General features: G+C 43.5%; 1 protein-coding gene across 1 annotated transcript in view; it reads left to right on the forward strand.

Annotated features, from left to right (window-relative positions):
- thap1 (THAP domain containing, apoptosis associated protein 1) overlaps positions 1-14,426 on the forward strand; it is a 49,307-nt gene that overhangs the window by 19,445 nt on the left and 15,436 nt on the right. Inside the window, exon 2 of the mRNA XM_034120233.1 lies at positions 4,170-4,362. Coding sequence (XP_033976124.1) covers positions 4,170-4,362 — 193 coding nt within the window. The remainder of the gene's footprint in view (positions 1-4,169; positions 4,363-14,426) is intronic.

Below are 14,426 nucleotides of genomic sequence, written 5' to 3' on the forward strand. Positions count from 1 at the left end.
TGCAGAGCTGCAACATTGCTAACAGACTAAGGTCTACAACACCAAGTTGTCTTTGTGTATTTGTGAATGAAGCGCCATCTCATGGTTAAATCCTGTAATTGAACAAATGGGGAAATTTGGCAACGCCCTCTAGCAATTTGGCAACACCCCCAGCACTGGGATCCGCTGGGTTTTTGGTTGGGACACACCCATTGGAGTCCTATCTGGAGTGCTACATCTGTATGCTTTAAAGCAGGGGTTTTCAAAGTGTGGGAAGGTGAGCCTCCCCTCAGAGAACATATGAACAGCCGCGCCCCCCCTCCCAATTATTATTGCTATTATTATTATTATTATTATTGTTGTTATTACATTGCATTTCAAAGAGGTCCAGTAAGAGAACATGTCATTAAATGCTCTGTTTTGGCTGTCTACCTTCCGCCATTTGAAATTATTCCGACTGTTTCTCTCCTCTTGTCTCGTCTCTGTGAGTGTTTGAATCTATTGTGCTGACTCACTGACTGCACCGATTTGATTGGCTGAGTAGCGTCACCTCCTTAAAACATTAAACAATCACTTTTTAAAACCTTTTTATCTTTATGTTTTAAACATATTGTATAAAACTCCTCCACTACTTGGACTATTCCTTGCACCCCTCTAGAATAAGCCCGAATGGTCTCAACCATATTGCATCAGTAATAACGTGCACTTGTTGACTTGTTATAACAAGATCGCAAGGACACTGGTAGCGATCGTACAATTGAGTGTTGTTCAGTTTGTGTGTTGTGGAACATGCGTGTCCGTGCATGAAAATATACCACACACCCAATTACAATAGCATGTTCAATTCACTACCCTGGAAGTTAATAAAGTTGTTAAAGTTGGAACAGCCTGTGGACAGCCGTTCTTCCTTGCATGTCAGTCGCCGACACCTTCTTACAGAGGACAGGCACATCTAGCTGCAGCACGACCCGTATATTTTCGCACGCCGTGTTCTCAACACATATCTTTTAAACATTTTTAACATTTTCAACATCGTGGATACATCCTTATATGCTCCCGGCAACACACTGAACGTCAACTTTATCTCCTTATTACACTCACCCCTACTTTAGTGGGAACAATGAGTCTGCGTCTTTGATGCACACAGGAATAAACGCAGATCATCCTCTGGCTGCAGCCTTGACCGGCACTTCCTTTGATCAGAGTCAATGCGGAAAACCCGCACTCACACAGGTAGGTGGAGGTGAAGGGAGTGAGCACTTTAACAGCCTTTTTGGCGAGGTGGGGGAACTCGGTCTCCACAGACAGGCAAAAGTGTGCAAATGTCACTTTACTCGTCTTTTTCTCGTTATTATTTTTTCTCACGCTGCGCCTCCCCTGAAGCTCTCTGGCGCCCCCCAGGGGAGGCGCGCCTCACACTTTGAAAACCGCTGCTTTAAAGCATAGGTTAAGTTCTCTCAGGCCAGACAATGAGAGATATTTGACATTGTTAATGTAGTCTGGTATCGGATCGCTAGAAACACCGCTGTCATCAGACTGGCTGTTACTGGCTCTGCTCAACCCCCCTCTGTTTAAATGGACTCGGTAGCGCCCCCTGCTGCTGTGGAGAATAACTTAGGACATTTTGTTTTGTTGTATGCTATATTTGTTTCTGAAAAAATGCTATCAAACATGATTTATCATTAAAAAAATTATGTGTTTGTTTTATAGGTACGTTTTTTATTTGCAAAACAAAATGCATTAGTTTGTAGATGGTGTTTTGTATTTGCAAACCACACTGTTAGTTACTCATAGGGCATTTGTAAAACATTTTTTGTTTGTAGAGTTGTGGCAGGATAATGCCTCCATTCCATTCTCTTTGTATTGTTGGCCTCCTCTGCTGGAACAGGTAGACATGGAGAAGCTTTAGGGTTTGGACATGTGGGAGAAGATGAGACAGATTATATTAAAAAAACATCAATTAAATAGTAATACATATGAGTCAGGGTAAGAATTTCACGGCGGCCATGGCCGTCGTTGCCCCTCGGTCTGGCCGTGATGCCCCGAAAATAATTGTACGTCCTACGGCCCCATGGCCTTTGAGGCCCTGATACTGTTAAAATCTTGAAGTTGCTTTAAAGGCGTCAGAACAGTGGTCTGGTCTCTGAACTGCATTATGCTGCGTTCACACCGATCGCAATGCGAATATTCACGTTGCTCTAATCGCTCAAGTTTTACCGCGGCTGTCAGCTGTGTTTACTCCTGTCATTCAAACAGGATGCGCTGGAGAGTGGGCGGGACTTATATCCATATAAATACTGTGGTAGAAACTACAACAAAATGTACATATTTTACCATGATTTAATTGTAATATATGTTTCAAAAATGATGCAGATGTAACAACATACTGATAACGGTTAGTAAAAAACATGAATTAATGCCTTGACAAGTGTGCAGACAAGACGGCAGGTGAAAAACCTTTTAAAATGCGTGTTTTTCTGAATAGAGATAAGATCGATCAGGCTAAGCTAACGTATCTGCTCCGTCCAAACTCACAACATGATATAGACACAACAGCAACTGTATTCGCCATGACACAGACAGTCTGTGTTTTGTTCATGTATAACTTTTATCCAGTTTCTGAACAGATATGAGGAGCTGTGAGCTCTGTGTGCTAACAGCTGATGTTTTGGTTTTCTGAATCAACGTCAGTGACAGCAGGCTGAGATCCTCACTGCTGATTAGGGCTGCTCGATTATGGCAAAAATCATAATCACGATTATCTTTGGTCAATATTGATATCACGATTATTAAAGGTAGGGTAGGTAAGTTTGAGAAACCGGCTCGAGATCGATAGAATTTGAAAATACACGACCGGAGAAAATCTGCCACTTCCTTACAGAGCCCTCCTCCAACACACACGAACGCGCACATGACCAATGAGGGCACGAGATAAGTTTGTGCACAGATGGAAGGCTGACAGGCAGGTAGGCCATCCAGTTATTTTAGCTGGGCCGGCTAAAATGATTGGTCGTACTTTTTACAGTATTACAGCTTCAACAGATGACATTTTTTATGGATTTTTTGTCAAAGCACTTTAAGATATTCATTGCTATCGGGATGTTAAGAGCATTCCATGGAATATAACAAAAAGTGTATCTCTAGCCGGTTTCTCAAACTTACATACCCTGCCTTTAACAAACAAAAAACTAAAACGGCTTGTTCGCGGGCACGAACCGGCTCCCGTCGTTCACTTAAAAGAGCCGGCTCTTTGAGCCGGCTCGTTCGCGACCAACACATCACTAGCACAATCTCATCGGATCCAAATATGGTAATTTCCTTTGTATCAGCAACCAATCGTGAAAGTACAAAGGGGTCTTAAACCAAAAAACTAAATCTCATTGGCTGGTGTCAATTTATGACAATGTGATTCGTTCAGATGCATCACGTGGTGTGCTAATACCATTCTTCGTTTAGCTTTTGCTGGAAATTTAAATCTCAAAATGGCAAAAGAACAGCGAAAAAAACGTTTACATAGAAGACGACAACAATTGTCCCTTGCACGAAGCAATGTTAGACAAAAAACAAATGATCCCGAATATGAAATACGTTCACGGAGTGCGTCAAGGCGCAAGCTGTCATCCAAAGAACAGCAGGGTTTAGGTAGCGCCACACAGCAATCTTTAAAGGTCGTTTTCTCAAAATTAGTTTTTTCTCCTATTCTGAGTGAGAAATGTCCACTTCAGTAGCACTTACATACACCAAACCTTCCAGTTTTATTCTTATCAATATTCTGAGAGCTTTTACAGAAGGATTTGTTTATATATCATTCGTAGCCTGAATTATATAACATTTTATGCCTAAAATGGGGGGGGGGGGGGGGGGTGCGGTGCGCCTACAAATAGAATCAAATTCTGTGGGAAATACTGGATAATAATAATTTAAAAAATATTTTTTTTTAATCATCTCGCGACCCCCACTTTGGGAACCCCTGTAGTAGAGGACTAGATGTCGTGTGGAAGTTTGACCAGGGAAGGATTTCTGACCCCTTGCTGTGGCTTTGACATAGTGTTTACTTGCTCAATTACGAAAATGGATCATCTATAATCAGACTTTGAATTGAGAAATATCCCTTTGCTTATGTTAAAATAAATTCTAGGGAAGGAACAAATCGTGAGTGGGTCAAAGTACATTTCTATTTATTTTGCCAGGTTTCCTTTGGCTCGCCCAGATGTTTGTGGTAAATGGGTGGCGGCTATGAGGAGGAACAACTTCAAGCCGACGAAGTACAGCAACATTTGCTCACAGCACTTCACCAAAGACTGCTTCAAGAGAGAGTGCAACAACCGAGTTCTGAACGAGAACGCCGTGCCGTCGCTCTTCGCCTGCAACCTCAACATCAAGGTGAACAGCGCAGTGCATTCCCACTGAAGACACACATTTGATCCGCACTGAGCTAAATATTATACACAAGACTGATTGTTTTTAGTTAGGTTTAGTTCAGTTGCATCAGAGCTTCATAAACAGTTTCCTCTGCATTTATTTGTGATTATTGTATGAGTATTTAAAACTATAAATGGTAAAGTCCTTTTGTGAACCCGGAAATGTGGAGTGCCCCAAAGTTTTATGTTAGAAATGTATAGTAGGGTTCCCAGCAAATAGAAATCGTGGAATTTGCACAATTAGCATAAATGGTGTTAATTAGCATTGATGCAGTAATTCATGCAAAAGGATGCCCAACCAAGTACTGAGTGCATACACACGAACATACTTTTCAGAAGGCCGACATCTCTGTGTTAAAAATCCTTTTTCTATTGGTCTAATGTAATATTCAAATCTTCTGAGATACTGATTTTGGGGTTTTCATTTGCTGTAAAGACACACCAACCTGAGACCAAAGAACGCGTACCGAAGGCGTCCCGACTTTTACGTCCGCTACGTCGCCTGCGTCGGCTACGCCGCCCGCCTACGAACACACCGCAAAGACTTCAGTCGACGAGTGGCAATAACTGTCCTTACCAGCAGGCAGCGGTAGTGTGTATTCGTCATTCAAAAGAGGCAACAACCGGAAGACAGACTATACACCGAGAGAAGAAGAACAGACTGCGTGATATAAACAAACAACAAATAGCGTCTGGGTTCCATTTTCACTCTCTCTCGTCGATCGAAAACATGTATCGTACTGGCTAGGGATGTCCCGATCACCTTTTTTTGCTCCCGATCCGATTCCGATCATTTGATTTTGACAATCTGCCGATACCGATTTTTCCCGATCCGATCTTTATGCAATGCATTAAGAGGAAAAAAAAGGTAACAGATAACGGCTGGTCATCCAACGCGATGAATTCAGCTATCTTGGCTGTTATTTTTTTGGCCTTTTCACTGTTCTGGGGTAGTTTCTCTTTCCTTTTAAAAGTCTCTGAAAGTGTCGGTTGTTTCAGTACCGTTACCTAAGTGGCCGCTGTGTACTCGTCGTGTTGTTGTTGGTGTTTGTATTAGATTGGTCATGTTGAACGTAGCTCTGTTCTTTCCACCACGCGGAACCTCCGCCTTGCAAACATTGCATCTGGCTGTTACACTGCCTTCGCTTTCAATTTTATAATACTTCCAAACTCCTGACATTTTCTCTGTCCCGACTCCCGAGTCACCAGCTGAACGTAGCCTCTTGTTAGCTTACTGCTACTATTAGACACTGCGCCCACTCTGTTGCCAGATTTGAGAGAAATAAGCAACCAGGTCTATGAAAACAAGCCCAAAAGAAGCAACACATACATGATGTTGTGTAATTTTAAACCAAAACTAAGGCCTCAGGATGACTTTAAGACGTGAACATGGTCATTTTTGTTTTGTAACATTAAATAAAATGTATAAAAATATTTTATAAAAAAAAAAAAAAAAAATTCCGATCCCCAATTTTTTTCTCCCAATTCCGATCTTTTGAAAATCACGTGATCGGCTCCGATCCCCGATCACGTGATCGGATCGGGACATCCCTAGTACTGGCGTTATCAGCAATTGGAGTGTTGCTTGCGGCTGCAGAGATTAAGAAGCGGAAGCGAAAAATCAGGAGAAACCGCACTAAATGGGTGAAAACATGCTACAGCGAGAAGCTCAGGGGGCTTTCCCGAACCTGTGTCGAGAGCTGTCCCAGGAAGATGGAGACAAGACCCTGAACTACGGCAGGCCACCCTGCCACACGGCACCAATATTCCAGCTTGAGCCAAGCAGCACAGGGATGAACTATGCCAATATTTTAACGGTGCAGTGCCTTTTCAGTGGGATAAGATATAGCAAATATGTCTAAAGAACTGTACAATGTAAACAATCGACAAAAATACAATACGATAAAAATAGTGTGTAATACAATAAAAAAAAAAAGAGTTTGCCAAATATGTCTAATGCTGTGTTATCAATGGCTGTAGTATCAAGGTACGAAATAAAGTTTTGTATTGCCTATCCTGCTATTTGTGTTTATTCTTTTAATCACACAGCGTTAATAACAAATAAAAAATGTGCCTACATAACTGTCAGTTGCAGCCGTACATTATTATTGGTTTAACTACTAACAGTATATGTTTAACACATTTTAAAATTACCATCTTGAACAGCTACAACGTTAAAATACTTCTAGGCAGATTGTGGAGGATAATGGGAGAAAGAATAGAGGGGCAGACAGAAACACCCATCTGAATAATGGCCACTTCTTGCAAAATGTACATTTCCATGTGATGCTCACAATAGGTAAATGAACAATGAACAGTGGTAGACAGTAGCTCTGTCTGTCTGTGTGTGCCTTCTTAATCGTTTGTTTTGGTCCCTCACTTCCACTTCGCTTCTCATGCACTGATTTGCTAAGCTGAACAGCCAATCAGAGTGATTTCTTTGGCCGACTGTCTACCGATTCAACATGTTGAATCGGCCGCGGGAGGGAGGTGTGAAAATGTGCCGTAAAGAGACGACGGTGCGGGACACACCAACCTGAGTAGGGCGCCACGAATGCCCGACTGCCTCTGACGGCCTCTGACTCCCAAAATCAGGTTGGTGTGTCAGGGGCTTAAGCCGTAATCATCAAGACTAAAACAAATAAAGGCTTGAAATATTTCACTTTGTGTGTAATGAATCCTTATAATATATGAGTTTCACTTTTTGAATTTAATTAATGAAATAAATTAACTTTTCCACGATATTCAAATTTATTGAGATGCACCTGTAGAGACAAAGTGGAGTCTGACTTCAGAGGCTGTAACACCCGGAAAATGTGGGTGGGACTAAGAACAATGACAGATTACAAAGGAGCAGCGGGGGGTGCTGCGGGACTGTCTGCATGCGCATCTCTCACACAGAAGGATCAGGAGCCCTGACCTTTTGTTTTAGACAGGGCCTTTTTGTGTGCAGTTCAGCTGGCAGAGGTGTTCACAGACATCTTCAACAGGTGCCTGCTGCAGTCTGTAGTCCCCACATGCTTCAAACACTCCACCATCGTTCCTGTCCTCAAAAAGTCAAAAATCACCAGCCTCAACGACTACCGCCCAGTAGCACTCACCTCCATCATCCTGAAGTGCTTTGAACGGTTAGTCAAAACATTCATCACCTCCTCCCTCCCTGACTCTCTGGACCCCCTGCAGTTTGCCTACAGAGCAAACAGGTCCACAGACGACGCCATAGCCCTCACCATCCACACTGCCCTCTCACACCTGGACCAGAGGAACGTGAATGTGAGAATGCTGTTCATTGACTACAGTTCAGCTTTCAACACTTCGTGCCCTCCAAGCTGGTCATCAAGCTCAGAGACCTCGGGCTCAACAGCGCCCTCTGTGACTGGATCCTGAACTTCCTGACGGGCAGACCCCAGGCAGTGCGGGTGGGAAACATCACATCCTCCACCCTGATCCTCAACACCGGAGCCCCTCAAGGCTGCGTGCTCAGCCCTCTCCTCTACTCCCTGTTCACACACGACTGCGTGGCCACACACAGCTCCAACACCATCGTGAAGTTTGCTGACGACACGACGATCATCGGCCTGATCACCGACGGCGACGAGACGGCGTACAGAGAGGAGGTCGAAAACCTGACATCTTGGTGCCAGGATAACAACCTCCATCTCAACATCAGCAAAACCAAGGAGCTGATTGTGGACTACAGGAAGCAGCAGAGAGAGGGACACGCCCCCATCGCCATCAATGGGACTACGGTGGAGAGAGTCAGCAGCTTCAGGTTCCTCGGTGTCCACATCCCTGAGGACCTGACATGGACTCTTCACACAAACACCATCATCAAAACAGCTCGACAGCGGCTCTTCTTCCTCCGCAGGCTGAGGAGGTTCAACATGGACTCCAGGATACTCTGCAACTTCTACAGGAGCACCATAGAGAGTATCCTGACTGGCTGCATCACGGCCTGGTACGGCAGCTGCACCGCCCCCTAACAGTGTTTCCCACAGATCTGAAATATACTTGTGGTGGTAGCCGGGCACATGCAACAACATTAACATTAACCTTTCTGTTGGTCGCTTGTTAGCCGAGGATGTCATGATTTGACCTCAAGGGCTATACTGTATATGAGGCCCTAAAGTAACTGCTCCATTAGGTGCGTTCACACCGGAGTACTTTGGTGTACTTTTCCCACAATAGTTCATCAGAACTACGATATATTTGCGTTCACACCAAAAAGCCCCAGGAACTAAAGTAGCTCAACTTAGTTCTTCAGACCCGCTTTTCAGGCCCTGCTAGAGAGCAGGGACTGTTGTGGGATAAAGTAGTTCGTACGTCTGATTGGCTGTGCGGAATGCAAACCACGCCCGTTTGACTCTGAATTTGTTGTTGTAAGCGGCCATTGTATTTCCTCGCTACAGCACACCCGAAGAGATTCCTTTTGTGAAAGCAGTTATTATAGCAACACTAAATAAATCAATTGGAGCGGTGGAGTGATGAGGATGTGTCTGCGCTTCTGGCGATTTACTCGGAGGACGCGAAGCGCCACATTCAGAAGCTTCTACTGAATGAATGCAGTTTCTGTGGCTCTGCAAAGTTAGCAGACCTGGCAAAGTCATGTCGGGACGACTACCAAGGTAAAATAAAATACATGCACTGCACTGTTTTAATCTGCACAATACTGGTCTTAGATGTACTTTTATTTGCTCAGTAGATCGAGCTAGCCATGCTAGAACTTGCTAACGTTAGGTCCAAGCTGGCTAATAACATCTAGCTAGCTAGCTATTCTCATCCATGCCCGCTATGAACACGTTTTGACTTGTGAATAAGTGTGCAATGTTCTGTAATTTGCTTCACTAACTCATGGCACTAATCGTGTGTTTCAGGCGAGGTGTTTCTCGCAGGATTAGAAACTAGTTTTCCCCTCCGGGATAAAACGATAATATAACGTTAGCAATTAGCATGCTAGCTGGACATAATGCTACCTCTGTGGCTACACTGAATGCATAGAGGTAAACAATAGATTGTAGTTGCTATAATTTCAAGTAGTTTTCCCCTCCGGGATAAAACGATAATATAACGTTAGCAATTAGCATGCTAGCTGGACATAATGCTACCTCTAACAATACATTAGTTGCTATAATTTCAAGTAATTTGCAACATTCATTCTACATGTTAATGGTAAAAGCTTAAACAGTTGATGCCACAAAGACTGATGTTCTAATATTTTTGCACATTTAAGTAGAAATGTAATTGAAATTCTATTTACTGCCTAAACATTGTTCCTTCTCATAGTATTATCCTAAATAGTTTGACCTTGTTTCCTTAGAAGGCTTCTTAGACTACATGGAGGATCCCTCAGAGAAACACAGTTTCCACGTTCAGTTCCCCCCCGCTGAGAGTAGGCAGCTCCACACCCTGCGCCCGGTCAGCGGACACCATCAGGACCACTATCTGATCACAGAGGATCCCATCCTGACCGCTGCTGCCATACTGCAGCAAACAGGAGGGAACGGAGGTGAAAACACACTTTATACATTTAGATATGTGGAGCACAAAGAAAAGTGTTGAGTTTAACTATAAAAATATTAGGTTCAACTAACCTAATACCGTTATATGAACTTTGCTGTGTTTTCAGCGTAGCTTTGTAAAGGTAACATTTAGCAGCTAAACTGTGGATAACAAGTAAACCACATTGGTTTGTTATTCAATATGGCCGCCAAAAGCTTTTTGAATCATTACATGTCACTTGTTAGACGCTTTTATCCAAAGCTTACCTACTCAATACTGTGGGCAATCCCCACAGGAGCACTTTGGGGTGAAGTGTCTCGGGGACTCAACGACATGCTGACTGCAGTGGGGTTTGAACCTGTGCTCCCCTGATCCGAACACCAATGCACTTATCCACTGCGCCACACGCCTCCTGTAATGGCATCCAAGGTTTCCTTTGATGCCACTATAGAGCGGGGTTGACGACACGCAATCCAGAGCAATAAGCAGCCGAAGGTTTTCAGTCAAAAAATGTAATTTATTAACAAAAAAGGTATTGACTTAAATAGTCTCAAAATAACAAATCTAACTAATAATTTCGGCGATATACTTTCCTATATAAACTATACTTTGCAGTCCAATTTGCAACACTAATTTCATTTACAATTTGCGGTCGAAAAACTGTTCCGCTCCCCGTCTCATCAGGTCTCAGAGCACCGCGGCTGTCCTCAATTACCTCACTTAAATAAACACCGGAAGGTACAAGGAAACAGATCATATTTACGATTTGAAATAAACAATCATTTCATCAAAAGATATTCACCATGGCAATATAAATCATTTTACATCATTAATTCATTTATCAAATTATGAATCTAAATAATAACTTTGACTTCATTGTGGCTCTAACATACCGGCCCCTAATTGTTGACGCAGTAGCAAAACAATTAAAACATTATAATAGAGCCAAAAAACAAGCAGTTACTCAAATGTAACTGTCATCAATATACAATCATTGTCATAGTTCATAGTCCAATGTTTGTGTTAGGTGTGTTTGCATGAGTTCAAGAGAAAAGGGGGGGGGCATATGTGTGTATGTGTGATACTGGGTGTCAGAGGTTACTAGCACATGACACCTTGTGTTCAATCAACTGCTTCCAGAAGCAGACAGAGCTTGTCAATTGGCCGCTGTAAGGTGCTACTCTTGGTTTTCACCAAGACACTTCGGACAAGCCCTTTCGACCCTGACAACGTCTTTATCACCCGGCCCATTTGCCAGGAATTTCTTGGTGCTGTATTATCCACGATGACGACGAGATCATTGGGGCGAAGGTTCCGTTTGGGGTTGTGCCATTTGACTCGCTGTTGCATGATTGGGAGATATTCTCTTATCCATCTCCTCCAGAAGAGATCTGCGAGGTATTGTGCCTGTCTCCATCTCCTCCGTGAGTACAAGTCCTCCTTGTGAAAGAGTCCAGGTGGCATAATCGGTTTTGTCTTTAGCAGAAGGAGGTGATTTGGCGTGAGGGGTTCGAGATCGTTTGGGTCACTTGAAACTGTAGTCAATGGTCTGTCATTCATGATGCTCTCAACTTCGCACAAAGCTGTCTGTAGAGTCTCATCATCCAGTCTCTGTTCTTTTAGAACGGAACACAGAATCTTTTTTACAGGTCTGATGAGCCTCTCCCAAACTCCACCATGGTGGGCTCCATATGGCGGATTAAAAGTCCATTTTACTCCGTCCCTGAGTAATGCATTTTGAATCTTGTGTTGATTCAGGTCTTTAAGAGCAGCTCTTAGCTCTTTCTGTGCTCCCACAAAGTTTGTGCCGTTGTCTGTCCTGATGCTTGTCACTTGCCCTCTGCGACATATGAATCTGCGCAAAGCATTGATGCAGGAGTCAGTGTCCAATGAGCTCGAAACTTCCAGATGTATGGCACGACTCACAAGGCAGGTGAAGATCACTCCCCAACGTTTTACATTTGCTCTGCCTCGTTTAACCTCCAGGGGTCCAAAGAAGTCAATACCAACATGAGTAAAGGGTGGTAGATCTGGAGACACCCGATCCTCTGGGAGGTCAGCCATTTTCTGCTCTCCAACTGTGGCTAGCATTCTTCGGCAGAAAACACAGGCTTTGATTATTTTTCTGGCTGCCGAGTTAGCACGAGGCAACCAGAATCTTTGATTTAGTCTTGAGAGCATGTGGCTTCTCCCCGAGTGTCCAATCTGCTGATGGATGTGGCCCAGGATCAGTTTGGATATAGTCGAGTCTTTGGGCAAGATAATGGGGTTCTTCAGATCCATTGGCATTGCCGATTTGCTTATTCGTCCTCCCACTCTTAATATGCCTTCAACTAAGATTGGGTCCAGCTTCCTGATAGAGCTGCTTGCTCTTACTTGCCTTCCTTTCTCCAAAAGTGCAAGTTCCTGAGAGAAGTGACGTCTTTGCTCAAAGTCAATTATTGACTTTTCAGCTTCTCTAATGTCCTCCACAGACAGATGTTGTGATCCAAATGTCAACTTTAGCTTGTTCATTTTGTCCTTTAAGGATTTCAAAAGAGTCCAATCTGGGGCAAGGTCAGCTTTAGCAGATTTCCTTCTTTGATTTAGCAGAAGAAGGATTCCCCTTAATTTAAGTATCCAAGCAACCCCTCTCTGCAGTCTGCTCCATGATGAGTAATACTCAAACAGTTTGCTGGTTGGGTTGGTTTCGTGGACACTCAAACTGTTAACTGCTACGTCCTTTCTAACCTCTGGGTCCTCTGATGGAATAAGGCCCAGGTTCTTAGGTGTTTTTGGCCAATATTCCTTTTCCTTTTCCAGATACTTAGGTCCTGTTATCCACCTTGATGTCTTTAGAAAGTCTTCTACATGCAGCCCACGGGATGCGTCGTCGGCAGGGTTGTCCATGGAGCTCACATGCCTCCACTGCTTCTCCTGAGACAGGTCCTTGATCACTGAAACTCTGTTTGCCACAAATGTGTGATATCGTTTAGTCTGGTTGCTGATGTATCCGAGGACAGAGGTGCTATCTGTCCAGAAAGTTGAGTCGTTGAGGTCCACTTTAAGCTCCCTTTTCAACATCCTGTCCACCTTTACTGCAAGTGTTGCTGCAGTAAGCTCCAATCTGGGAATAGTGATCTGTTTGAGTGGAGTCACTCTGGATTTCCCCAAAATAAATGAAACATGGACCCTTCCCATACTGTTTGTAAAGCGAAGATAGCTGGTGGTGCCGTAACCTTTTTCGCTTGCGTCACAGAAGTGATGAAGCTCTGCAGTCCTGATTGGTCCAAAATGCTCAGGTTTCATACACCTGTGCACTTGAAATCTGCTAAGCTGTTCCAACTCTGTGATCCATTTCTGCCATTGTTTTGAGTATTCTTCTGGGATGATTTCATCCCATCCACACTTTATCCTGCATAGCTCTTGGAGGATCTGCCTGGCTTTAAGGATAAATGGGGAGAGGAATCCTAATGGGTCGTAGATGGAACTGACTGTAGAGAGGATCCCTCTCCTGGTAAGAGCTCCGTTTTTGATATTGACTTTGAATATGAAGGAGTCTTTCTCTGTATCCCATTTGATTCCAAGTGCTCTTTCTATTGGCAGGTTTTCCCTGTCAAAGTCCAGATCCTTGAATAGCTTTGCTCTGTGATGCTCAGGTATACTTGCAAGCACTTCACGGTTGTTACAGACCCATTTGGTCAATGAGAAACCTCCTTTGGTGCATGCGTCTCTGAGGTCTCTGATAAGCTTAATAGCTTGTTCAACTGTGGCCACTGATTTGAGGCAATCATCAACGTAAAAGTTGGAATTGATTGTTTCAGTTACCTCTTCGTCGTACTTGAAGCTGTTGTCTTCTGCCACTTGTCTGAGAGCATAGTTAGCAATGCTAGGTGAGGACACAGCACCAAAGAGGTGGACCTTCATTCTATATGCCTCCAATGCCTTTTCAGTGTCTCCATCTGGCCACCACAGAAACCTAAGGAAGTCTTTGTGCTCTCTCTGGACTTGCACTTGATAGAACATTGCCTCGATGTCCCCCATGAAAGCAATTTGTTCTTGGCGGAATCTAAGCAGAACTCCAATGAGAGTGTTTGCCAGGTCTGGACCTTGGAGAAGTTCCTTGTTAAGAGATGTGCCTTTGCATGATGCAGTGCAGTCAAACACAACTCTAAGTTTGCGCTTTTGTTGATGGTAAACACCGTGGTGAGGTATGTACCATATCTGTCCATCATTCCTGTTAAGCTGTTCTGGTGGCACTCTCTCTGCATAACCCTTTTTTAACACATCCTCCATGAATGTTTTGTATTCCATGGCATATTCTGCATCCCTCTTAAACCTCTTTAGGAGATTTAGAGTACGTTGTTTTACCATTTCATAGTTATCAGGCATAACTATGTCCTTTTTTCGAAAAGGCAAGGGTAGGTGATAGTGTCCATCCTTGAGATCTACTGAGCTTGATGCTATCTCCATGAACCTTTTGTCTTCACCTGACATTTCCTTCTTCTCTTCATAATCTTTTTCTGAGAAGTCCTGATTGTATTGTGT

Source organism: Trematomus bernacchii, unplaced genomic scaffold, assembly GCF_902827165.1.
Source record: "Trematomus bernacchii unplaced genomic scaffold, fTreBer1.1, whole genome shotgun sequence".
NCBI classification, from domain to species: Eukaryota; Metazoa; Chordata; class Actinopteri; order Perciformes; family Nototheniidae; genus Trematomus; species Trematomus bernacchii.